Source organism: Rhopalosiphum maidis, chromosome 1 (assembly GCF_003676215.2).
Source record: "Rhopalosiphum maidis isolate BTI-1 chromosome 1, ASM367621v3, whole genome shotgun sequence".
NCBI classification, from domain to species: domain Eukaryota; kingdom Metazoa; phylum Arthropoda; class Insecta; order Hemiptera; family Aphididae; genus Rhopalosiphum; species Rhopalosiphum maidis.
This window is the reverse complement of record NC_040877.1, coordinates 57,140,490-57,167,728: the sequence shown is the minus strand read 5'-3', so window position 1 is coordinate 57,167,728 and position 27,239 is coordinate 57,140,490. Positions and strand designations below refer to the sequence as shown.

At 28.6% G+C, this 27,239-nt stretch overlaps 1 protein-coding gene across 5 annotated transcripts in view; it reads right to left on the bottom strand.

The window, feature by feature from the left end:
* The window catches only part of LOC113550554 (facilitated trehalose transporter Tret1-like), a 41,177-nt gene extending 14,418 nt beyond the window's left edge, over positions 1 to 26,759 (bottom strand). The window contains exon 1 of one of the 5 annotated variants that reach the window (XM_026952472.1): positions 26,716 to 26,759. In XM_026952472.1, coding sequence (XP_026808273.1) covers positions 26,716 to 26,759 — 44 coding nt within the window. Of the gene's footprint in view, positions 1 to 9,137; positions 9,409 to 9,852; positions 9,990 to 10,274; positions 10,415 to 12,788; positions 12,928 to 26,715 lie in introns of those variants that run through there. The other 4 variants (XM_026952473.1, XM_026952475.1, XM_026952474.1 and 1 more) reach the window with 4 other exon arrangements.
* Positions 26,760 to 27,239: the final 480 nt, after the last annotated feature.

Genomic DNA, 27,239 nt, shown 5'->3' with positions numbered 1-27,239 from the left:
ACTGAATCATTAACATCAATAAAAATAAATTATAAAATATTCTTAAAAATAGTCATTATATTAGACGAGTGAAGTTTGATTCAAATGAATAAATGACAAATTATTGCTGTATGACCAGAAACGATGTGTCCGAAGAAAAGTTTTAAGATAAAAAGTTTGGTAGCTCTGCTGTATATTTCTTCCTAGAATGTATTATTCGAAAAAGTTCAGAGAGAGCTATTTGATTAGATTTTCGACGTAGACTTATAAAATTATACTATTAGACGCAGCAACACGCTTCATCGATTGGCCATGTATTTACTATTTATATATAAGTACATTATAGCACAGCACATGCCACGTGTATGTACTAGGTATATACACACCACACACACTATAAATAAATGTTATTTGAAGTTTAGTAAAATTTCGTGTCAACGCACTTTCGGAGCCGTACAGTTTATTTTGTGAACAATGATATGATATATAAATATTATAGTATTATATTATACACATAACCCTCCTCGATGATGGCGAAAACACCATATTTGTATATAAATAAAATGTTTTACAAACAGCAATAATTTATAAGACATATTTACACACAGGCAATAAATGTTCCGTTAAAGTTGAGTAACATTTTTAAAAAAAATTATAAAAATTAAATATTACGTGCTAAAATAACTTTAGAAATAAAAATAAATATTTTTTTAAGTTAATTTACACTTAAATACATTTAAGATGTCGTACCATGCAATATCTACTAAAACATAAGTACCTACCTATAGGGTAATTTCTAAACAGAAAATTTTAAGATTATGAAACTGCTAAAAGTATTTTGATTCTACGATATTCTGGTTTGTTTTTCGTACACAGTTCTAACGAACTGTAAAATATCACAGTTACCGACATGGTTACAGTAGGATATATTGTGATTCTAAAGCTGGGTTCACAACCACGTCACTGTCTTGTCGTGTGGCTTTTATCATATTCTAATTTTTAAGATATCAATACAAATGTTTCTGACCAAAATTTGTGTTGAAACTTTTCTTGTAATCGTTTAACGTTCTAAAAATACCGGAGTATTGGAATATCATATATTAATATGGTCAACGAGGTTTTGAACTTTAAAGATAAGAACGTTAACCGATAAACCAATATATTATAAAATACCACACATCACATTAAATTAGCAGTGCTGGCTAATAAATATTCATTTACTCGAAGAGTTCAAAGTCAAGACAATATTAGGTTTTGGTATATTTGTGGATTCTGTAAATTAAACGACAGTACCATATAACATACATATAAATGACTGTTATTGTGTACACGATAATATAAATAATACATAATTTAATGACGGGTCGATTTGAGGGAAAAGTTTGTCTTCACGTCTCCCAGAGCAGTTGGAACAATATTTGGTACTCGCCAATCGACCATACCGCGCGCAGTATATATTTTACCATTATTATTTGTAATGTTATACATGTTTGTGGATACCGGAAAACCGTGACGCTATCGACACACGACGTCGCGTTACACGTGTAAACTGCATCATATACGTCGTCGCAGTGCGTATTTAGTACGGTTATGGAACTCGTAAATCGTAATGGACGACGATAATGATTGTAATGCGATATTGCACACATACGCTGGACAGGTTAAGTGCGCGAGGCCGTCGTCGGCATGGAATTCCGCGAATCTCTGATACGTGTTTCGGCAGATTGACTATATACTTTTAACGCGGATGCTGTCGGTCGGTCGAAGATCGCAGTAAAACAACGTCGACAGAAAAGCCCACCGCAAAAGTTGCGCACGCACTTATTGTATTTTGTGCGTAACTGCGTTGTATCGCTACTTATATTCATTATCGCGGTTTGATCGCTTTGTCATTACATAACTATACTGTGATTGTTTGAATATCAATGAATCGTGTGGAATTACACGTATTAATAACAATAATTAGCAGTTTATTGTTACGTCACCGCAAGTCACGACATTATCACGTCACTGCTTGTTTACCGTGTAAATTTACTAAGAAAATTCCAAATTTCCCGGCCGTTCAAACTTTTATGGGAAATAAATCCTATTCGTTACTCGTGGTTTTCAATGAGCCGCTAAGAAAAAATACTTTACCAATTTCGAATATACCTATACTTTATTTCAAACACAATAACCAATGAGTAATGGCGTATAGTAATTGGTACTGAGGACCTATTGCAAACGTCATTGTCAGGGTGTGACAAAAGTAAAATTGAACGCTCGAACGGTCGTCGCTTATCCACGTCTCTTCGATGGCATCATTTTCAGGTGTAAAACGGGACGGTACCGATTTTTCGTCGTTAAGATCAAAATTTTGCTGCTATGATATTGATTTTTCGGAAATATCTCTAAAACGTGTCTGTAATACGCACATTCACCGATAAATTAGTAACAATTATAATAAGGTTCAATAATAGTATTACTCAATAGGTATTGTGTACAAAGATAAAAATTTTGTTTCAATAACAATTAAATGGTTTTATTATTAATTTATTACACATAAGTAAACTTTACGTCAACACAGTTATTATATTACTTTATTTTTTTCAAACTTATTTAAATATTTACTAACGATAACTATTTTATTAATTATCGTTAGATTAGTTTTTTTTATATTAAAGATACTGCAGATACAATGCATGTCAACATATTAAATAATTTATATATTAAATAATTAATAATGAATTCCGATTGCAAGAAACTTACTACAAGATTGTAGTCGAATGTTTGTAGTACATGTACTGTATGTTAGGACATTCTCACTATGTTTGTCGCATTCAAAAACTTTAGTAAAAAACGCATTTAACAGTGTTGGACTACTCATTATAATTTCTATTTTTCGTATATATTAATATTGTATAAGTTAGTTAAGTAAATAATTTTCGATAAGCTACGACTTATTTGAAATGATGTCATAAAAGAATAATAAAATAATCAATTTATTGTTATGTAATAGGTACTTAGATTAATACGTAATTTGATTATTTATAAATTTTGAGCAAGGAATGTGTATCGGTTATATTGCATTGTATACTTATTATTGTACTTTAATTTTTTAAAACTCTTCAGAAATAGTTGATGTGGTACCTTTATAAAAATAAAGTAAATGTAGATAACAGGAGAGAAAAGGGTAGTCTTAAGAGGTCAATTTTTGATGTGACGTACTAAAGTTCTTTAAAGCTTAATCAAAAACTTTATTGACAACGGTCGGACACATTTAAAGAAATGATAACTTCTAATTAATTGGTAATGTGTGTGGTGGCTTTATCAAATCAGATTAGTACCGAATTTTAGTGTAAAGATTTATTATATTGATATTTAACGTAAAACAAATGTATTTGTCGATTAAATGATGCTTAATTATCTCAACAAGTCGGTTATTTGTAGATCAAGTATCAATCATAAAGATCGATTAAGAATACACAGCCCTATAAGTGAGCCTCTATAAATAGTTTTCATTATGGATCTGATGAAGTGAAAAAATAACTCCCGCGTCCCGCATGTGTTTACTCAATGTCTTACAAACAAATAACATGGTAAATTGTACGTTCTGAATAATTCATTTAACTTTGTTATGTTAAATACTAGTGATCTAATAGATTAAAGTAAAAATATTGTCCGGTGAATCTCATAGGTTCTTTTATTATATTTTAGTTTAAAGCTAGTTATATAAGCATTTTAAAATTGTAAATTCATAACAGAATTGAATGGATTATTAAGAACGTACAATTTTTTATGTTGTCTGTTTGTAAAACAGAGACGAGAGACAACACACATGCGGGTGGTGTAGCGTCCTCTTAAGGAAATTGTACATAAGTATATTATACATTTATAACCTTATACATTAAACATAATCTTTAATGTATACAGAAGGACTAAAAATATGAAATCTATGTATATATTTATTAAAAACCGAGGAAAGTCACTCTACTGTAATGTAGGTGTCTACTGTACCTTGTCATTGAGTAGCTCACTATAATAATAATATATGAGCTAAATTTGAATTCAAGGATAAATCACGGAATATGAAAAACGATTTTGAGTAGAGACGGTCTGCTAGCCTATATTTTATTAAATATTAATATTGCTATTTGTAATTCACTTTTCTATTATAGTAATACAGTACGTTGAACTTTGACAAAAACAAATCGCATACTACGTATAGGTATTATGTACTATATATTAATCTAATATTATTCTAAATTATTAGCTGTTATAAGCCAAAACTAACACACCGTAAAACTTTGTTAATAAGTTCGTAATATAAATAGCTGAAAATGAATCGCATAACTGCGTAAGATTTTGAAAATAGTAAATAACAATAAAGAATAAATGGGAAAAGTTTTAAGTTTTCTACATAAATAATATTTTTTAAATAACTAAAATTGTTATTTTTCGTTTAATTATCCAATTCTAAAAGAATTAAGTATTAACACTACCAACTATACTCTATAGATCTGATTTGCTATCAAAAACCACTCAAAAGTTTAATATAGAAACATTTGCTCTACTAAAAAGTGTCTTATTTCACCAAAAACACATCATGTAAGACCAATATATTTATTTGTTTGCTAGCAAACTAAAAAAACAAATAAATTTAAGTTTTTTTAAGTATTATAAAATATTATATAAAAATTGACGAATTGCATTTAAAATGCAATATGCACAATAAAATTTAAATATTTACCATCACTTGAAATTATATTACCACTTATCATTTAACAACTATAGTAAAATATGATAGAAAAAACAACCCTTCAAATTTTTGATGTGTTTTTCATAAACATAATAACTTTTTTTGGACGATTATATATTGTAATATGGTAAAGAATTTAAGATAATTATTAAAAATAAAACTCGTAAACTTCTCGAAAATAAACCAATTACATCAATTGTATTGGCTTATCGCTCCTTTATCTTAAATATATGCTATAAGAAACAGAGTATTTTATAAGCTTTTTAAAAGCTTTCATATAAAGAATACATTTAGGCAATATATAATATACATTTAATATTAAATAGCATGTAGTACACTGAAGAGTTTAAATTAATACATTATATTATATGTATTATAAAAATAGGAAAAAAATCGAAATATTGAAAGAACTATCCTTTTATAATATTATAATATAGGCGACAGTTATGCTTTTTAAAAAAAAAGAAAATATATATATACATTATTTTACGTACATATTTAACGTATATTTACGTTATATTTGTATTAATTGAATAAACAATTTTTTGTACTATACTACTTTACTAGTTACAACCGTGTTATATTTAATAACTATTATTCATGGAATAAATCAAGGCTTATTGAATAAGATTTAGAAATATACATATTATACACTATGTCAGAAGAAATAGTTACTTGTTTAATATTCTAAAATTTATTAAAACATTTATTTTATGACTATGTATTGAAACCTTTGAAAACAATTAGGTATAATTTTAGGTAACCACATATTCGTTATTATTTGTATAACTGTAATTTATAATATGACATACGTCATATCTATATGTATATTATAAACTACTTAAAAACTTAAAACGTATTAAAATTTTTGAAAAGTTATCAGATCATGTAAATTAATTGTTAAGGCAATGAGACCTACGGAAGTAAAATAACCATTTATAAATAAACAAATTGTAAAGTGTGTAATAAAAATACTATAAAATAATTAGTGTTAAAAAGCAAACAACATAACATAAATACTAAAGTAAAATAAAATTGAAGTTCATTGGTTTTCTTAACGACGATGTGTCTATGACGTATTATTATGACTATAACTATAACTATAGCAACCACGACGCATAATTAATAATTATAAAATAAATTTAAAATTTGATGCACGTGATCCGTTTACTATTATAAATATAATATACAGAGGTATACAACTATGAATTAAGATTTGCTTTATCTCAATGTAGTGAATTATTTATAAATGCGAATACGATCTTGGCAATTTTTAATTTAATTCAATGTCACTTGAGTGAATATATATAATATATGTTAGCGTGTGTGTATATTGATATATAGTGAATTCTAAACTCTAATACAATTGACTCGAATGAAATGCGATTGTGTGAATTACATTAGTTCAATAGCTGAGCAACAATTATACAGTCACAATTGGACATCATTGATTATTGCTTGAATTATAATACGTTTATTATATTATTATGCACTGTAATTGATAGCACAGCGGAAAAATACTGCTGTTCGAGCACTAAAACGTCTATAACGAAAATCTCTGTAAAACACTGACAGAGTACCGGTAGATGGTAATAATATAAGAAATTCTTTCCCGACGTGTGTTACTATACCTAATACCCAAGGATTCCTAACTATTTTTTTTTTTTTGTGTGTGTCAATGTTTGTCTGAGGCATATTATACTATATTTTTTCCAATAGAAAATAATTGTTTATTAAATATAAGTGTAATGTTAAAAAAAAAATATTACTGATCTCCATCACTGATTCATCTTGTATGATCAAAATACAGTACATATTAAATCGTCAACCGAGTTTTTAATAAATTATACACACAATACTTGAATTCAAAACAGTACACCTATTATATATTATTATAATATTATAATTTGTATTAACAAATTTCGAATGTACTACGCGTAGCACATAGTACAACTAACATGTTTACAAAATATGTTATAAAAAATCAGTAGTAAATAATATCTAGATTTAAATATACATTATAAGAATATAGTAGACAACTCAAAAGGAATATACGAATTAATAAATTATTTCAATCGTCATAGTATAGATACGTTTTGCCAGGAATTATTTTCGTTTTAGATAAGCCACGAACACCAGATATACTGGTGGTATATAGTGCAATATCGTTCGTGTACACTGTACATATAATATTGTATATAATACATATTATTATTATCGACACTATTTTGCATGAGGAAACCTAAGAACCGACAAGTATAAGAACATATGTTTTGCCGCTAAGGTACATTATGTATGTATATTTATTTGTCTCTATAGTCTGTTTATTATCTTATATCTAACAGGCACTCGCCAAGAATTGTACAACTAGTTGTCGTATGTTATTATTGTGTCTTCGATGTCGTAAATCGTAGCATTATTATTTGTGTTTATGTTTATGTATATTATGATAATAAATAATAAATATGCATTACTTACAAGTCATAATAATACAACGGAAAATAGATAGTTCAAGCGATATTTTAAATTATGTCTACTATTATACTTATAATATAATACATACTTAGTTTTGATAAGTACTGTATACCTAAAACGAGGTATTATTATTATTCTTTTACATTTTAAAAATGTTTAATTATTTTATTTATTTAAATTTTGACAAGTGTATTTGTTTTTTTATCTTCAGTGTTACCTACTAGAAAATTAGAAATTTGAATAGTGGAAATGATCTTTTTTATTCATAGACTTATAACTTATTATTTACTCTTTCCTCAAATCAACATCTATTCTATAGACTCTATAGATTAATAATTTATAAAAACAATATCGAAGTTAGACTTTAAAATATTTTATACATGCTATTAAATCGTTAATGAATTAGAATGTGTTGTGTTTTAATTTTTGATCTTTATAATAACTTATTTTATGATAGATAGGTGCGTAATCTAAACGAATAGACCCATATATGATAACATATAGGTATGGATAGGTGTAATCCTTAAGTTACTAAGCTTAGTAAATTTATTTACGATAAATCTGTTATCTTATTAAATAAATAAGTAATAAAAGCTTTCCTAATAGACAATAGGCAATGTCTAAAAATTAATTTGTGATAAAAAAAAAAATAAAATAAAATACTAAACAATAAAGACATTTATAATTTATCCGTAATTCAAATTTGAACAATTCAAAAATAACAACCAAAACTATTTTTCAAATTTATCTATTAGTCAAGATAAAATAAAGTAAAGAATTTATGTACTTTGAAATATTTTCAGTCTTTCGAAAATGACTGCAACTGGAAATTATAAAATACTAAAAATACATTTAAACATAATTATTTTAAGTTCTTATAAATACCGAATAACAAATGTTCGATGGAAATATCAAATATTTAACTCAACCTAAGATCAATTTACGTAAAACCTTTATGAATTCTGGTAAAATTTTAATAACATACCAAAAATACCATTTGTGTAGGATTTCCTATCTAGAAATATATGGGCGTGTTATAAAACCTTAGGAGATACTGCTGATTATGACTTATGACTGAAAAAGTGAAAACATCAGTATCGATACAATATGACGTGATGAATACTTTATATACGTATAAAATATTATTTCATTTTAAAAACCAATAGATCTCTGAGATTCTATGCGTCGCTCCGCGAAGAGTGTGAAATATGAGCTGAACTCACGCAGCAATATTCTTTGGCTATTGATATCAGTATAACAGTTATATGGCATACAAGTTACAACGACATTGACGTCAGACGAGTATGATAATAATATATTGCAGTATGTACCTATTATATTATAAATATTGGCGTATATATTCCTGAACGTTTGCTATATTCGACCAATCAATACACGTCTTTAGTTATCGCGAAATATGTTTTACAGCTCACGAAGAACACAATCAAACTATATCATCTCCGCGAAAAACATTCAAGTTACACTTATATATTAAAAATTACAATACATATATTAATATCATTCGTGCACAACCACGCGTACAAATAATATTATTATATGTAATTGAAATCCCAACATGAAAAGTATAGAAGGACCAAGTCCCGCGCAGTGGCGTGTTAAGTGATATTCTTACTACGAAAAAAAAAATATGTTTATTTTATACTTTAATCGTATTATTAAGTTTACATTTCTATTTAATATTAAGTATATTTAATCTATGACATTGTAGGTTGACAATAAATAAACTAAACATTAGTGCTACCTATTAATAAGTAATAACTATAATAGCCAATAATTTATCAATTTTAGTAAACAAAAAAATATAACATGGACATGCCACAAAATTGTTTTTTCTATAAACTCGTATTAGTGACCGCTAAGACATTATGATATACATCATATATTACACTAAACTACTACCAAGTGCTATAGTCAATATACATACTATTATTGTTATTCAATGGTATACATTCATCGATTGTCGTCGTATAAGTTAAACGACTTGCTTGTTCCCCAAAATTCGAACCCAGTTCCAAGGGGATGAGAAATGCGGAATGTGCACCGAGGTGGTAAACATGGAACGCTATTCTGGATTTTGTTCAATAGGCCCCTCGAGACATACACGACGACGACGATGACGGCGACGCCCGATGAAAGACGAACTTCAAATGCGAATTTTATTAATGTCAGTAAAACAGCATGACCTGCAGTTACAGTAACTACTAGTTGACGCTTGTCGTATGACTTTCGATACCCATGGGTATAAACTAGATACGACTATAATGACTTCCTTTATTACTATAATTATTCGTTTTTTATCGATTACATCAATTCGCGACTCATTATAATTTATACAAAGTTATAAATACTTCAAAAATTACTACCGACCGAAACAATAATATAATATAATAACATTATACAACAAAGACAATCGACTACACTAAAGTATTTAGTATAATATTAAAATTAAATAATTTTTTTTAATATGGGTGTCGGGTATGATTAAAAAACTACAAGATTACCGAACATAATTATATCAGTATTATAAGTACACGTGGTTTCGCGTGTTAAAACTCCTCGTATAACCAAACACCGGCTATTCAATAAATTATTTAACAATCGTAACGTTAAGAGATAACAAAATTTGTATTAAAATTTACCGTTATTAAAAGACGATGTCGACGAACGAGTGTTATGGAAAAAAAATACAATTTAATCGGTATGGCAATATTATTTCGATTCACTTTATTTTGAAATATCGGAATACGCGAGCGAGGAAAAAACCAACATCGTATAATACTATATAATAGCAAGCAGCTGTTAACCGATATCAGTGCAATGTTTGGCCCGACATTGAGAAGGGGCTTGGCGCCGCCGCGACCACTGCCGAGACAGCCGATTCTGACCCCACCGGTTCACCCTACAGTATACGCACAAGCGCGCGCACATTAGCGAGCATTTTCGAGTAAATGCCCCCACCACGATTGTGCATCGGATCATTTCGAATTCGTGTACAAAGTCGTTATCACAATGATGATGTAATATAATAAAATAATAATAATGTAAAACGATTTTGGTTTACCTGTTGCGCGCTGCACACAAAACACGACGATGTAATACGAATGACTATAGTAGACGAGGAGGAAAAACGTAATAAAAAAAAAAATCTGAAACGACAGAGATTTAAAGAGAAAAAGCACGCGGTAGACGTACTACTCGAAATGCGATAATATTATAAAATAGTAATATTATAATTATTATTATTTATAACAACCGTGCGCAAATACTCGATCGGGCGAACGCCGTACAACGATCCAACTTAATGACTATAGTAGACGAGGAGGAAAAACGTAATAAAAAAAAAAATCTGAAACGACAGAGATTTAAAGAGAAAAAGCACGCGGTAGACGTACTACTCGAAATGCGATAATATTATAAAATAGTAATATTATAATTATTATTATTTATAACAACCGTGCGCAAATACTCGATCGGGCGAACGCCGTACAACGATCCAACGCAATGGTACTTGACGACTGCGGAACTCTGTCTGTACACGTGCGATGGTACGATGAACAATAATTTATTATTACGATAAATTCAGGTAGGTATTATAGTCGTACCTACATAATACGAGGATATCGTTATTCCGACACCTGTTTTACGTTCCGCCAGAATACCGAATACGTGTAAACTGTATAACGTATTTAAGCGGGGCGTCGACTTGTTAACGAAAATCCGTCACACGGAATTGATACAGTTTTGTAAATAATTTATCGTGACACGTATAGAACCTTACACCTAGTATACTCGTCTTTGCCCCACACTCGATACATCGAACTATAAACAACGCAACATGACGTACTTCTTTCAAGTATAATATTTTTTTCCCCCGAATTTGCATGGTTACGAACTTATGAAGAACGACAACAAACGTCGTTTCAAACTTCCGTACGCCCAATAGTTCAATACTTTAATGTGTGCGTTACCACTAGAGCCACAGAATTAAAATGGTCACTCATTAATTGTAATTGAAAGCGATTCGCGGTCGCGTATTTCTAACTATGTAATAATTCTATTTTCGAACGTGAAAAATAAAAAAAAAAACTGCAAGTTATTTAAAAGTAGTATTAATCTGGCTACTTAAACTTCAAAGTCGAATCGCAATATAGATCACATTATAACTTCTGCTTCTACTCGATTTTTTTCATGTATATTATTGTCTTTAAAAATCTATAATGCACTTATTGAGTGCTGAGGTCTATATGATGAGATCATATGAAATGTATTATATGGGATATACCTGCCTTCAAAAGAGTTAAGTAATAAATAGCAACCGCATGAAAACCGGAATAGATATATTATATATATTAAAAACAGATTTGGCTTGTTTATATAACGATTACTATTAAACACATAACGCCTTCCGTTCAATCATTACTCCGCCTAAGATACACGGTAACAATCGTAATTGCCGATACGCGCACCGAGAAAATCGATTTATTTAATAATTATTATGAACTAAATTTATATTTTCTACTTTAGAATAAAACAAGAAAATATAGGAAATCTTGAAACATTTGAATTATTTATATGTTTATTTAAGATCGATCATACTACTTTTTTAAATTTGGATTATTTCTTAAATTTATAATTTTAAAATTTTAAAAGTTGATGAGTTTTGAAATATTCATATGACAAGATTAAAAAATATATCATAAAAGTAGTATGATTGATCTCAATAATAAACTTAATATCGAATTTAAAGATTTTTCCGTTGGGTTTTAGCATTGAATGATCTTCTTGTATTATTCTGTAAACAGAAAAATGCTACACACGTCATCATATTTTTCTATTTCTAGTTTTATCAGTGTGCTAGATAAAAAGTACGTCTTGTTTTTAAGTGAAATATACGACTATTTGCAGTCACCCACAAAAGCGTCTCGTTATTTTTTTACACTTCAGTTGTATTTACTAACGATTACTTACCAAACGCGCATATACCTTATAAATTGCCTATACAAAACTCCTTAAAAACAGTTTGAATCGAATCCCCTTAAGCACCGTACTTGTTTTTGTCCTATGAACAAATATGATATCTACGATAATAATCGGAAAACATATACTTGTTTTCGTCAAATTTTAAACTTGGAAAAATCACATTTAATATTTTATAAAGCATAATAGTTTATAATTAATAACACGTGTAACACAATTAAATATTAATTGTAACCATAATAAGCATAATATAATAAATTATAATATGTGTCAGGTGACATTTATGATCTACTTCTACGGAGTGTAAAAAGTTGACACACAAATAACTATATAATCGTATATGAATATGATTTAACACTAATTCGCTATTATTTGTTTACAATTATTCATTTTTATTTATAAAATCATTAGTTAAATATAATACGCGCAAATTAAATTCGTGAAATGCGTACCTATATTGCATTATTTATTATAGTACTTGACTACTGCTATTCAAAGGAAATAAAAAATAACTACAGCAATGCAATATTTTAATTTGACGTATTCTAAATTAATGCCAACTTAATAATATTATCGTTAATGTTATCTAAACGCTTACTTCAAAACTGTCCGCAGACTTGAACTGATCATTTAAGTAATCGACGATTTTCTGCGATCCCAAAAATCTATGCGAAACTTCCAAGAAGAACACATAAATTTTGTTTCGGTTGTATACTGGTGATTTTTACATACACACAGTAAGTATAAAACGAATACACTTAGTAACCACTCGTTGTCAGAACCACCGAACTAATTACCGTACTTAATGACTTAACAACTAATACTGATTAGTTTGATAATGATTTAAATCGTTATAAGTCCATTGCCTTCTACATTATTATTCGGTGTATAGAGATATTTTATTACAGGTGTTCACTTCTGAATAGCGAATAATATATTTTATCGATACCTAGGGTTACGACTTTATGGTAATATTATCAATGCTATTTCGTTCAAATCGACATTAGCTTAACGGTAAATCGTTGACAGTTACTTAAAAAATATAGGTATATATTTTTTTAATCAATCACGCGTTTTAGAGACACTTTAAATCTAAAAAATGGTATTGAACAAATAGACAAATAGCTTAGAAAATTAATGTACTCAAATATTTAAAATTAAAAAAAATACCCACATTTTACTGTAATAAGTGTTGTTATTCAGTTTGTTATAATAATGTATACTTTTGTTATATTGCGATATCAAATTATGGCTACAACAATAAGGCAACAAACTATAAATATACGTCATGTACGGTTTTCTTACAGTTTAATGAAACCTTATAAGTTATAAATATAGACTAAAGGTCATCTAACAATAATAAAAATCTATTTTAAAAAAATATGAAAAATTACCTGTCTGTCCACAGATTATATTATATCAAAACTAAAGACATTTCTGCAGAACTCGCTAGTACATGAGTTTTTACCTCTATAAATTTAAGTAGGTTTATATTGCACAGACATTTAAGCGATAACAGTTTGAAAGCTAATCGCAACACTTTTATTTTTTTTAATAATACGATCGCGGCTCTTCCATCTAGTTTGAAATCAATCTTGACTATAGATAACATACATTTCGTGGGTGAAAAATAATTTATTATATTTAAAAGAAAAATTGTGTTGAAACACCACGATATTACTAGTGGTTTAGACTTTAATAGTTGCGATATTAGTCCTATAGGTTCTATCTTATCTCAAAATTAATTAGGAAATAGCATACTTTGTTATATCAGATAATTCGCTAATGTAGTACCTATAGTGTTACAACTGAAGTGCTCATTACATGAATAAACCACCAAATAAATAAATAATTTTAATAATAAGATAATCATATTATTATTAAAATAAAAATATGTAATATTATAACAACTAGCGAATTTGATCAAATAATCATATTATTTTAATACTTACCATTCCGTTTTACATCGGATACATGAATTATTATTGTAATATTATATACACGAGTAGGCGTATAGTGGTGACGTGGGATACCATATAGTACATGCTACGCATTCGTTTTTTATAATACATTTGCATTTCTAGGTTTTATACGAATTATTATTTTTATTAACAGGTACACAGTATTACTGTGGAAAGGTCGTTTGTATAATTATAGGTGGGAGACGGTTTGATATCAGTAAACGTTATTAAACCAAGCAAAGTAGGTTTATCTCGCTATAGATACAAATAGTAATAATAATAATTATGATAACATTTATTAATTAAAAAATATAATCTATTTTTTGAAATTCTATTTATAAATTGTGAACTATATTGAACTATTAATTCAAACGGGTTGAGAATAAAAACATTTCAATTGTATATTTTAATGTTTATAATAAGAGTGTCTTTGTTTTTTATTTAATAAACGAAATTAACGTAAAATGTTTTATTATTTGTTTTTCATAGATTATACTATTTAAAGATACGTACACAATTAACCACAAATATACACATATGTATATTGTAAATGCAATGAATGGTTAATTTATTTCAAAGTAAAATAATGTATGCCAATGACAGATGTTACATAATCCATATATTTTATTATATTTACACTAAGACTATTTATACATATTTTTTGGTAATATATTTACGAAATTACAACACAAGAGACTGAAAATATTTAAGTACATAGTTCACATAATAATTTATTATTATTTAATTATCTACTTCTTTATGTGAACAGTGTACCTATTATAGGGAACATATCTGTTCAAACAAATAATTACATCCATTTGGAACTTGGAAATATAAACATATTACTCTTTAAATATTATAAAAAATAAAATTATTATAATAATTATTTTGTGAAAAAAAAATATCATGGGTTTATAATGTTTATATGTTACAATGGATAAGGATGATGAGGTTCAAAGAATAGACAATCTAAGGTCATAATGACCAAATTTTAGGTTTTTATTTTTATGATATTAATTTATATTATAATATTTAATATTTTTGATTTTTAAATGTATTTCCATTTAATTACTGTCTTAAACTAAATAATAATAAAAAATAAATGCAACAGCACTCGATATGTATAATGCAGCAGTATAATAATATTAATAATACTATAGCAGCAAAATGAGTATAGATTTTTCATTCACCAGTCACTAAGCAGAATACTGATAAGTGATAATTTAACCATGTGGTGTAGACACTATGGACAATGTAATGAAATGAAAATTAATAGTTAAGTGAAAACGAGTTTCGACATCGCAAACGAGAGAGTATAACTCGCCCCATCCAAGAATAAAAAAAATATCTAATAAATATTCTGTCCGTGAACATAAAGATTTTATTATTTATTCCACGATCGAGATAATTTTAAGTTCGTTTCTCTCATTGAATACTGACCGACTTATGGTATAATAGGACTGAAGGAGTGTACTGAACGCCGTCAATCATTATTGTGTTGATATTGGTCAATATTAAATATTAATATAAACTAAACGACGATTTGAAATACATACACAAAAAATAACTGTATAATATTAATTCACATTTCGATTAAGTCATCAAACTATTTGTTTTAAAAAAATAAAGTTTATTTTTATGAAATAAACTTTCAACGTTAGGTTTAAGATTCTAAATATTATATTAAATTTATATATTAAACACTGTACTGGGAATGAGAATATTATATGCATTAATAATTATAATATATTATATAATATGTATAGCTATGTAGTTATAATTTTGAATATTTGAAATAACCTTACACCCTTGTCGATAATATCAATAAATAATTTCGATTTCTTTATTATACTTTTATAAAAGTAATTTGTGATTTAGGAACAATTAACAAAAAACAAAATAATGTCTATATAATACATAGGTAATATTGCCATATTATTCTCGACACGTACAGTATCGACTATCAGATTATTAATAATTATTCTAGTATATTTATCCCTCGTTGATCAAAATTCTATTGTTTGGCATGTTTAGATAACCGATGACAAAAAGTCTTCTAGAAAGTGTTTTTAATACCACGTCCTATACCGAATAAATATTATAATAATCGACAATAATAGAATTAACCAAATATAAATCATTGTTGAAATATATTAGGTATATTCTAATGAGATCGGGTCAAGGTTCATTGTACCTGAACTCACTGAACTTGATAAAGTATACGCTGTAAAGAGTACACGTATCGAAATATTTAATATGCTATATTCAATACCTATCGATATATTATTATATTATGATACTGAAAATTAATTAGTTATTAACTAATAGAAAAACAAACTGTTGTAACTTTCACATTTTCTGCGAGATCGAATATAATAAACATAGAGTTCAATAATAACGTGTACTTCAATCGATACATATGCTGGTATTATATTATTATCGCCATATTGTGAATTCGCGTTTAAAATAAGCAATAGTTATGATATACGTTTAAAGCAAACAAATTTAAGAGCTAGTGGTTTTTTTTATTTTAAACGACACGAAGAAAGTTTTAAATTGAGAGCGCTAATTAAAAGTGCCACATAATATAACAAGGAAACCCTTGCGTTAATAATATATTATTCATAATTATTATACAGTTAAAGTTTGTTTTCCAAACGTATATAAAATTGTATCAATATATCAATTGAACTAATTAATAATAATTATCTAAAAAATTTGAAATTATTTAAGCGTATATTACAAATTGACAGTGCCATTCAACGAAATACGTGGTCTACTACAGCTATGTACATTGAGTTGTTAATAAATAATAATAGTCTTTATTTTAGGCAATTGATATCAAGGTTTTTAACATTATAATATAAGTAATCACTTCAATACACACGTCGTTTACAAAATAGATCAAGTTTATGGAATTGTAAAAACATATTATTAAAACTGCAACTTCAACACATGGCTTATAAGAGCTTGAAAATATATTTAAATTAATTTATCGAATTGAAAATATCGAAATTCATCTTTTATTTAAGTTAAATTAATTTTTCATACTCGATAACGAAGTTAAGAAATTACATTTGATAACTTTTATTTTAATTTTAATTTCTTTTTCTGTATTAATTTAAATAACAAATGAAAACCGCTTACTATTCACTTCTTTACTAAGAAAAAATAAAAACACTGCATGTAAATTTATTAGTAGATTTAATTCAATAAAAAATTATCCATGCAAATATAATATGCACGTCATAAAAATACTACCTTGTCCAAAATGATTTCCATTAAATACCTTATTTGCTTACGAAATAATTACACGTCACAATAAATTAAAATATACGCTAAATTTGATATCTGTCGACTGTCTCCTCTTGATTAACAAGTTATATTACGATAGTAACAACTAACAGCTCATAGTGCATAGCATAATATTAGCATAGTAATATTTAAGTTATTAATACGTATTTGCAGCTGCAGCCATTATTAATTATAAAACATTTTAAAGTAAATGTATATATTACCTATAAGACAAGTGGTAATATATACTAGACACTAGTCAGTAGCAGAAGGTACGTATATATTAGTAAATAGTAATATATTAATTAATAATAATTTATATAACATAACATCGGTCTAAGACATCCGTTCAAAAATATTTTTGTCTCATTAGGTTATGGGATTATCTACCGCATTTATTTGTATGTGTTTAGTATAACTTAAAAAAAAATAATGGTTTTCGTTCAAATACTTAGTGCGTATTATGAATTAATGCCAAACGTCAGTAGCAATCCTTATTAAAAAAAAAAAAAACATACTGCACACTTTTTTTGTATTTTAGTCGAGCCAAATTAAAACATGCAAATAATTTGTCGAAAGACAAAATACATTTTTTTGGAAAATAACTAAATCATTTTGTAAATCATACTGAAGGTGCCCATTTTCATTTTAGTAATCCATACTGAAAATTAAACGAATCGTACTGTATGTACTAAAATAGTAGCCGATCTGCTATAGCAGTACTTATTAAGTAATACCACCGTATTATTAGGTCAGATATAATATAATATTACTGTCCGATAAAACTTCAAACAATGCTATAAATTAATATAACATTTTTAAGTAATAAATTGAACAAAAATCAAAATGATCGATTACAAATTGATTATATTTATTTAGGCGTAGTGCGTATTATTATTTGAGTTACTATAAATTAACTACGAAATTACAAATCACATAACGGTCGAAGTTCGCCAGTCACGACAATAATTTATACGGAATAAACTTTGCGATTGTGACCACACGTGGACAGTATTCGATAGCAAACATATTTTTATCAGCTGCACAATATTCATTTACAGAGCGGTTCAGCCGCTATCGATTCGCTTACCTATTCATAAGGTGGCCAGATATAAAATACGAAAATACGGGACAAAGATAAGAATTTTTTTATTATGAATAAACATCTATTTTTAATGAAATGCTTAAATATTTAAATTCTTAAATCTTAATAATAATTGATAACTAACAAATGTAACTTACTAAAATAATATTTTTTGGATATTTAATCACAATTTTAAAAATTATAAATATTTTTTTGTACTTATAACTTTATAAGTATAAACTATTACTAATTGTTTATCATAATAATTTAGCAAAAACATCATTATTCTACAAATGCGTGATTATATACGACACACATTTATTCCGTAGACCGTAACTGATATTTAGTACAGATAGATGAAGATTATATTTTTAATTTTATTTTACATATTTTCTATTATATGAAAATAGTCATATTTTTAAAAAACGGGACAATATAGCGTCCCGGAAGCATATGTCGGACAACGGGACAGACTTTTGAAATACGGTACTTTCTTGTATAATACGGGACGTCTGGACACCCTATATTCATAAAGCCCATAAAGGCATAAGGTTATGTATATATTATGTGACTATTAATTTAACTAGAACTATATATTTTATCTAATGATAGTATTATAGTATCGTCTATGAGTAATGTGAATTTGTAAAAATTATTAGGATTTTTAATTGCATAATATTTCTCAGAAATGATACAAAAATTATAATATTAAAAAAAAAAACAAAATTTACTTAGAAGACAACAAGACACGCAAATAATATATACAAAACAAAATATATTTTGTCGCCCAAATCACACAACTATAAAACGAGTTAATAATTTGCGTATGCTATTATAAAATGTTCTGCTCAAAATAAATATTTGTCTAAAAGTGTAGCATTCTGTTGTTGTTTTTTTTTAAGAATAATGGTTTTGCTCAAATCAAAACTAAGGTATCTTGAAACTATTATAAAATCACCAATCTTTTACAGATTATAGAGGAATATATTATCTGTGTTAAGAGTTTAAGACGTTCGTTAAAAGTTCGATAACTTTTAAACATTTATTGAAAAATATGAAAAAAAAAACCTAACATTTAAAAAAACGATTAGGTCGGTCCACAAAAAATCAACATGACTAAGCATAGATAATATTTCCCTCTGCTATGATGCAAATTTGGTGATTTCAGTAATATAACAGGTTTTAGAGTGTTCATCATTCGCGTAAACCCTATTTTCCACAGCAAATGAATTGCAGGGTAGCGTCCCCCTAAAGTGCTTCGAAAAGTGAGTGATAAAATTATATAATACAACAGGTTGCAATTATTTAATTTTATTGATATAATATATCTATACTATATTATTATAATTTAATAAAGTTGCACATGATAGTAATTTACATTATTCCGCAAGAACTCAAATAATGCGTTTTCTACGGTTAAATTGAACGTAAACCGTGTGTACCACTGCTCATGAAGATAATTATAGTTGTAAATTGTATACATAAAACAAATATTTTATTAAATACACCCACATAGCATTGTATTGTTTCAGTGATTATACGGAAACGATAGGTACATTTAAGTAAAACAACTATTATTTTTACGTAACTGTTGCATAGACAGTAACCGATTCCATATTATAATGGTAATATTGTTTTGAATGTACAACTTTTTTTCCGTAGTATATATTATTATAATTTAGAATATGTTTATACAGACTACTTTTTCCTTGTAAAAGCTGTAATTGTCGTTTGTGGTTAGAATAATTAATTATGAACTTGTACTACGTTAATAATATAGGTAACAATGTTATAAATTATAATAATATCAGGCATATAGCATATAAGTTATAAAGGTACTCGTGTCCAAACATTGAACGTCAATTGTTGATTATCCACGACTATTGAAATATTTTAAACAATATAATATAATATTACACTTATATATGTTAACTTTTGTAATTAAAATATAATATAGACATATAGTTATTTTATATTTTAATTCGTGAATTTAATTTTTAATGATTTTGAAGTTATTGGTGACTCATAACAGTAAGTTCCGTGGATAAAGTATTAATGATGTGCTATATTATTCAGTAATTATATCCGCACTTAAGTGGTGTTTTCCACAAGTAATTATTGTGCTAACAGACTTTAATAAAATGATCAATAGTTTAGAAAATATACTTTTTTTTTTTTTAGTTTAATAAGTATCGTATACTTAACATAAGTAGTAAACACTATTCCTTATGTAAACGTTTTAAGTTAATAGGCTACAGTTCATCCAGATCATCTGTTTGTAATCATCTACAAAGTACTGTTCTCGATAGTGTATAGGCTCTTAGATATTACAATTTTCTAAGCTAATTACAAAATAATATATGCTAATACTTGGGCGAGAAAAACCCAATGCAAAGATAACGTGAAACGGTAACGATGATCGTATTTTAAACAACATTTGAATGAGAATATTGGACATCATAGGAAATATGCAAAAAAGTGCGATCAAATACAAATAATGTAGTTAGTTTGCAGATCACACTATACACAATATTTTTAATACATATACAGCGATGTATAATCACATTTCAACTCTGGATCAATACGCAATCATTTCCATTAGGCATTAGTCATTTCTTATTACATTAATAATTCAATGTAATATAATTCCGAGAATATTGTGTACGTATATATGGCACTGTATAATGCAAATAAGTTGATAATATAAATTATTACAAATTATTATCTTGTAGACGTAAAAAAAATCCATATCTTAAAAACTGTAGTTTGTCTGTTTGTGTAACAAAATACCTATACTATGTACAGATATTATTATAATGTGTAGTTCAAAGTGGTACTAAGTGTCGTTAACATTGTAATTTTTTGAAAGTAAAATACAAATATCAGATGCCTCAATAAATCAGGAGCACGGGATGATTTTATACTCGTCATAATATATAAGAAACCAAACTTAGCAAAATGTTTAAAACCGATTGAATTAATACTTAAATTTTTATTTTGTTAATAAAAAGTACACAACACGTAATTTTACTTTTTTGACTGCATTACTATATATATATTTGAATTAAAAAATGTTATCCATAAACAAGGAGTTAATGATAATACATACACGTTGATAATTTATCAGATTTAAATCAATATTGCTCTGTGTATAACAATATATACATTTTGTTTAGAGTGAATAATAGAAACGAATTAGCCGCTCTATAAAATATTCTATAATGGCACTCGCGCGTGTTTTCAATATTCTTGCCAAGACACTATAATAGCCAAAATAATTACGACTAAAAAAATTCACTTTTGATTTTGAATCATACATTTGCATGTGATACTACATATAAATAAAACGATATAAACAATACTGTATGTTGACGTTTTTAATGTTAATCGAATTAGTATTTTATGAGTCTAAATACCTAGATGACGTCAAGAATAATTTAAAATACAATTCCAAATAGTTTAAATTATAAGTAGGTAGTTAAAACGATAATTATTGAATTACACCTGTCGAATTAAAATCATATTTAATATTTATCGTCGGGAAAATATAGATATCTGTAATCAGTATTGTACTAAAGTATACAACATATATTCGCATCCACTGACAAAAAAACTAAATTAAATTTCTTTCAAAATTTTTGTTAACCAACTTAAGTGATAAATTCTTTTCAACATGTATTCCAATGAATAATTACAATATTATATAATATCTCACGCATATGATATATACAGTTTATGTAATACTTGACTTATCATTTCCATTGCAGTTGCAGTGTTTAATATAGAATTAAGGAAATTACACCAGATTAATATTACTACACTTTATTTGTGATTTTTAGAATGGCGGTTAAACACAATTAAATTTATCTACTATTAATTTCGTCGATTGTGTTACTCGATCCCGATTTACAATAATGTATGATATGAATATAAAATATTTGCGCTTTTTTGGATTGTTTCTTGAATTATGGCAAACCATTTATTAAAGTACCTCCAAATACTAAGAAACTATTTATTAAAGTATAAACACGCATTTTACAATAGGTAATGTTTTTTGGATATATAATATTTGCTATGAAATTTAAAATTTAATTTTTACTAGTACTAATAACAACTAATTATGTAAAAAGATCCCACCAGATTAAATATTCGACTGAGGGTCCTTTATTTTTTTAAACTCGAATACAAATAAATGAAAATATATAATATTATGATAATAATTGTAGAATAGGTAAATTATTTTCATAATGCAATGACCGAAAAAATTTGTCCAATAACATAATAAAATATAAACAGTAATTGAGTATTGACTATAATTGTAAGCGACGCAGGTTGTTGCCCCGTGGTCTCTGAGTGTCTGCAGGTGCAGTCGTAATAGTATAGGTATATCGACGTTATGTGTAATTAAACATAATATTATAATAAAGTTGTATAAATAAATGCCTAGTCACGTAAAATAGTTATACATGTTTAACTTGATGTAATAATTACAATATAGGGTGATTATTTTAACAGTGAACACTCATAAGCTTTTTTTATACAACAGTAAGTCGTTAAAAGACAACTTTAAAGATAACAAAAATTAAATCTTTTACCATTTTCAAAGAATTTTGATAAATGAAATAACATTTTTAAAGTTACATTTTTCAATGACAACAATCATTTTTAATTTCATACTTTGAAATAAAATACATTTTCGGGAATTTAAATATTATACTTATCTAATTAATAGAATCAAATTAAGAACAAATATTTTTATGTGTTATGAATTATAACTTATTAACTAGACATTTAAAATTCAATATGGTTTCAACACAATTCCGAGAAAAATATTCTGCTTAGTAATATGGAATTAAAAATGTATGTAACAAATAAAAACATAACGATAATTAAGTATTAACTGAAGAGAATCGCACAGTATAGACATTAGACAGCGATATCAAAAACAATATAACATGATGACGTGTCCCTACACTGACAAGTATAAGAGATCGTCCGAAAAATATTTTAAAATCAGTGTTTGGGGATTTATAGTTCATATTGTATAAAATTATATGTTCGATTAAATTACATTATAGTTTTTAAAACAGTTGGGTTCATTCTGGAATTTTTTAATGTTTAAAAATCACATTTTTAGACTTGAAAAATAGGGGACGTTACTTTAAATGTATATTTCATACTTTTGTAATTTTTACAATTGTATACAAATACAATATACACATACGCATATTATAGAATATATTTAGAGTGATTCTCGAGCATGCTCGACTCTATTTATTCTTTAATAATACATTTATTCAGGTTTTGACTTTTGTAATTAAATATACTCGAAAACCATATTTTAACATACATAAAAAAAAAAATTAAATTTACTTAGATATTTAAATGCGTTTAAGAAAGCTTGAAAATGATACAAACTGCTTTTTTTAAATCATGAATGAGGGTTAATAATATACATCAAGGACATATTAAATATAAAAAATAATAATTTATTATAAACTATAAGCAGGTGGATTTTTAAAATTGTTGATGTATTTAAATCAAAATTTGAACAAGTTATATTTATAGTTATAGTATAGTTTTTAAATTCCTTATATAATTTTGTGTACTAGTGTACTACCCTTAGTATATTAAGCCACGTGATAATAGATTCGAAAAATATGTGAGTTATAATTTATAACGAATTGAAAATTATAGTACTTATGTTTTGTTATTTGTAAACGTTTTCCGGGCAGCGTATTTACAAATGCTACTCGAGACTGGCCAACAGGTCCTAAATTCGGTTAGGATACGCTATGATAACAACAAAACTTAAAATAATATATTACAACTACTTTGTATTTTACGCCAAACCATTATTAATGATTATTATCCGTATAATCTATACAAAGTTTATTGACTTTGAAATTCCACGTTAAAATATCGTTTCATAGATTTTAGACGCATCGACATTTCCAAAAAGAATAATCTATTTAATAATCATAAAAAATGGGGGGGAGGTTTAAGTTTGAATACAAATAGTGTATAAAAAAAAAAATCATCATATTATTGTCTTTACGAACACCTATAAAAATGCCAATTATCAAAACCCGAATAGATGCATTATATACGCTGTTAGAATGCTCGTTGAATCACTCTGTATGCCACTGCGTCGTGGACACGTGTAATGCAACTGCAACGCGCACATTATACGTACACGACTACCATACTACAACAATACAGTCAACAGCTCAAGCGTCCACGTGGGAGTGACGTCACTTGTATACCTCTATAACACACGCGCATAATAAAAATCGTTTTCTGTCTCCATTCTTCCGACCCATTCAGTTTGTTGTTGTCGTTACTCTTTCCTGGCATCTGCGCCGCGTGGTTTTCTCGGTGCACAAAATATGCGAACACACAGAAACACGCGACTCACTGCTTTCTCGACGGTGAAATCATCTTTCGTCTCGAATAACAGCGAAAACAGTATTATATTATATTTATTTTGGCGCCAAAAACCAAACAGTATTATAATTTTATACGTCGCGCGTACGTCACAACATCTAATAATATTATTATTATTATAATTATTATCATCATCATCATCGTGATCGTTATATTATTCATTTCGACGACGAAACCCCAGTGCCGTCGCCCGTAGTGCAATATATATATCATTTATATAGTAAACCAACTGTACAGTTTTAGGGGTTCGCCGGCCAATTGGAATTTGTTTTCTTCCCTTCTCACTCACTCGCATACCATTTCTCTTGCTCACACTCTGCGTACGAGTGTGCGGCGATACGCGACACGACTACTCGTCACCATACGTCCATACACACCGCCTTTATAATATATCGTTGTATATCATCAGTCATCGCGATCGTTGGGCTTAAATATCAAACACCCCAGCTCAGACCATATAAACTACATCGCACCAACACCGTGACCGTCGTCGTCACACACGTGCGGATTCTAGAGACATACAATAGTAATTTATATATTATGAATTTATGAACTATGACACAGCACGGTTTGTAAATCGTGAGTTTTCGAATTACGTGAGAGCGTAAACGGTATACCCTACCGGTCGACATTACGTCGCGAGGTGAAAATAAATCCGGCGGCTGTTTTATAAATATTATAATATTGCAGAGCATGTGGCATCTGGTCGGTAAATTTTATGCAGGTCAATTTTTATGCAAACGACTCGAAACGACAATAAAAATAATATAATCTGGTGGAAATTTTGCGTTATTATTTTCTTCGAGAAATAATGAAAAAGTCAAACTCGATTCGTTTAGACTGTATACAATCGTACAAAAAAATGATATCATATCGTTATTATTATTACGACGTTTATATCATTTTCACGTACAGTTTCATTCGATTCTCCCAACTCAAATGCCTAAATACACCCCACCTTGTATTGCAAATTTGTAAATACTCGTTTCCGTACAAACAAACAAATTCAACTATACGGATCCGAAACAAATTGTTGAACGCGCGTTTCGTCGTTTCATTGGAATTGGCCCTGGACGAAATACGGTGCACGACACACAATGTTCCGGACATTATTGTCCAATAATCGCATTTGTTCGAAACAGTGTATGCTCCACTGTTCGGAGTGAAATTAGCTTGCACGGAATACATAGCCTATGGAGGGGACGCCGAACCCGAATGTGTTGTCTATGTGCTGTAAACGTAGGTAACACTTACTGACGGTACGTACCTATTATAGTAGGTAAATTTACGTTTAACGGAACCGATTTAGTGTTGTGGACTTAATACGAGACTGAATAGAATGCGATATTATCAACGATCGAACTCAAAGGTAAGATATCCCGTCATAACACACGTCTGGTAAGATCGATACTTAAATATTTTAAGACGTTCGTAATTTTCACGAGCGAGCAAATACTCGAAATGCGTATCAATATTGCCAAATGACTATGGGAAGTGCCCTAGAGAATATATTATACGTTTATCATCATACGTCTATTTGCCTCCGAGTGCGATAGACAAAATACGCTCTAATTTTAAGACCGTGTCGACACAAAGTCGGTTCTGCCGAACACAAATGTGTTACCCCCGTGTCGTAAAAAGCCGAGACAACGGCACACTGCGATGTAATTTTTATCGCGTGTGTTCGGCGTCCCCTCGACGACTGTTCAATGCGCGCGTGGCGGTCATCGGGGTCGTACCTGAACGAACTCTCCGGGATTCCCCTGCACAGCGACACGTACATGGCGTGCGCGGGCGGCCAACGGTTTTGGGTCGAGGAAGATGCGACGACGGCGTCGGCGGCGACGATGTCGCTGCGTCTGCGTTGTGGCGGCGGTGGTGGCGAGCGGTCTCGCTGCGGCGCGCATAAAACTCGTCGCGTCGGCTGTCCGTCGTCCGGCGGCGATGGTGTTCCACTGTCGTGTCGATACGATTGACAATACCGTAACTATGTACCGGTCGTCGGCGTCGTCGTCGTTATTGCGACGCGTCGGAGGGCCGCGAAGTCGGCGTGATGACCGTCGCACGACGCACTTCGACGTTACACGGCCGGGCCATGACAACGGGCGATATTATAATATTGTGACGATTTGTATGGACACCGTCGCGACGGCCGATTTTTCGGTAATAGGAAAACGTTAAATGTGTACAATATTAGTATGTTATTATCACGTTTCGTGCCGATGCGGTTTTCGTCGTTGTCACGTGCGCGCGTTAATACGGC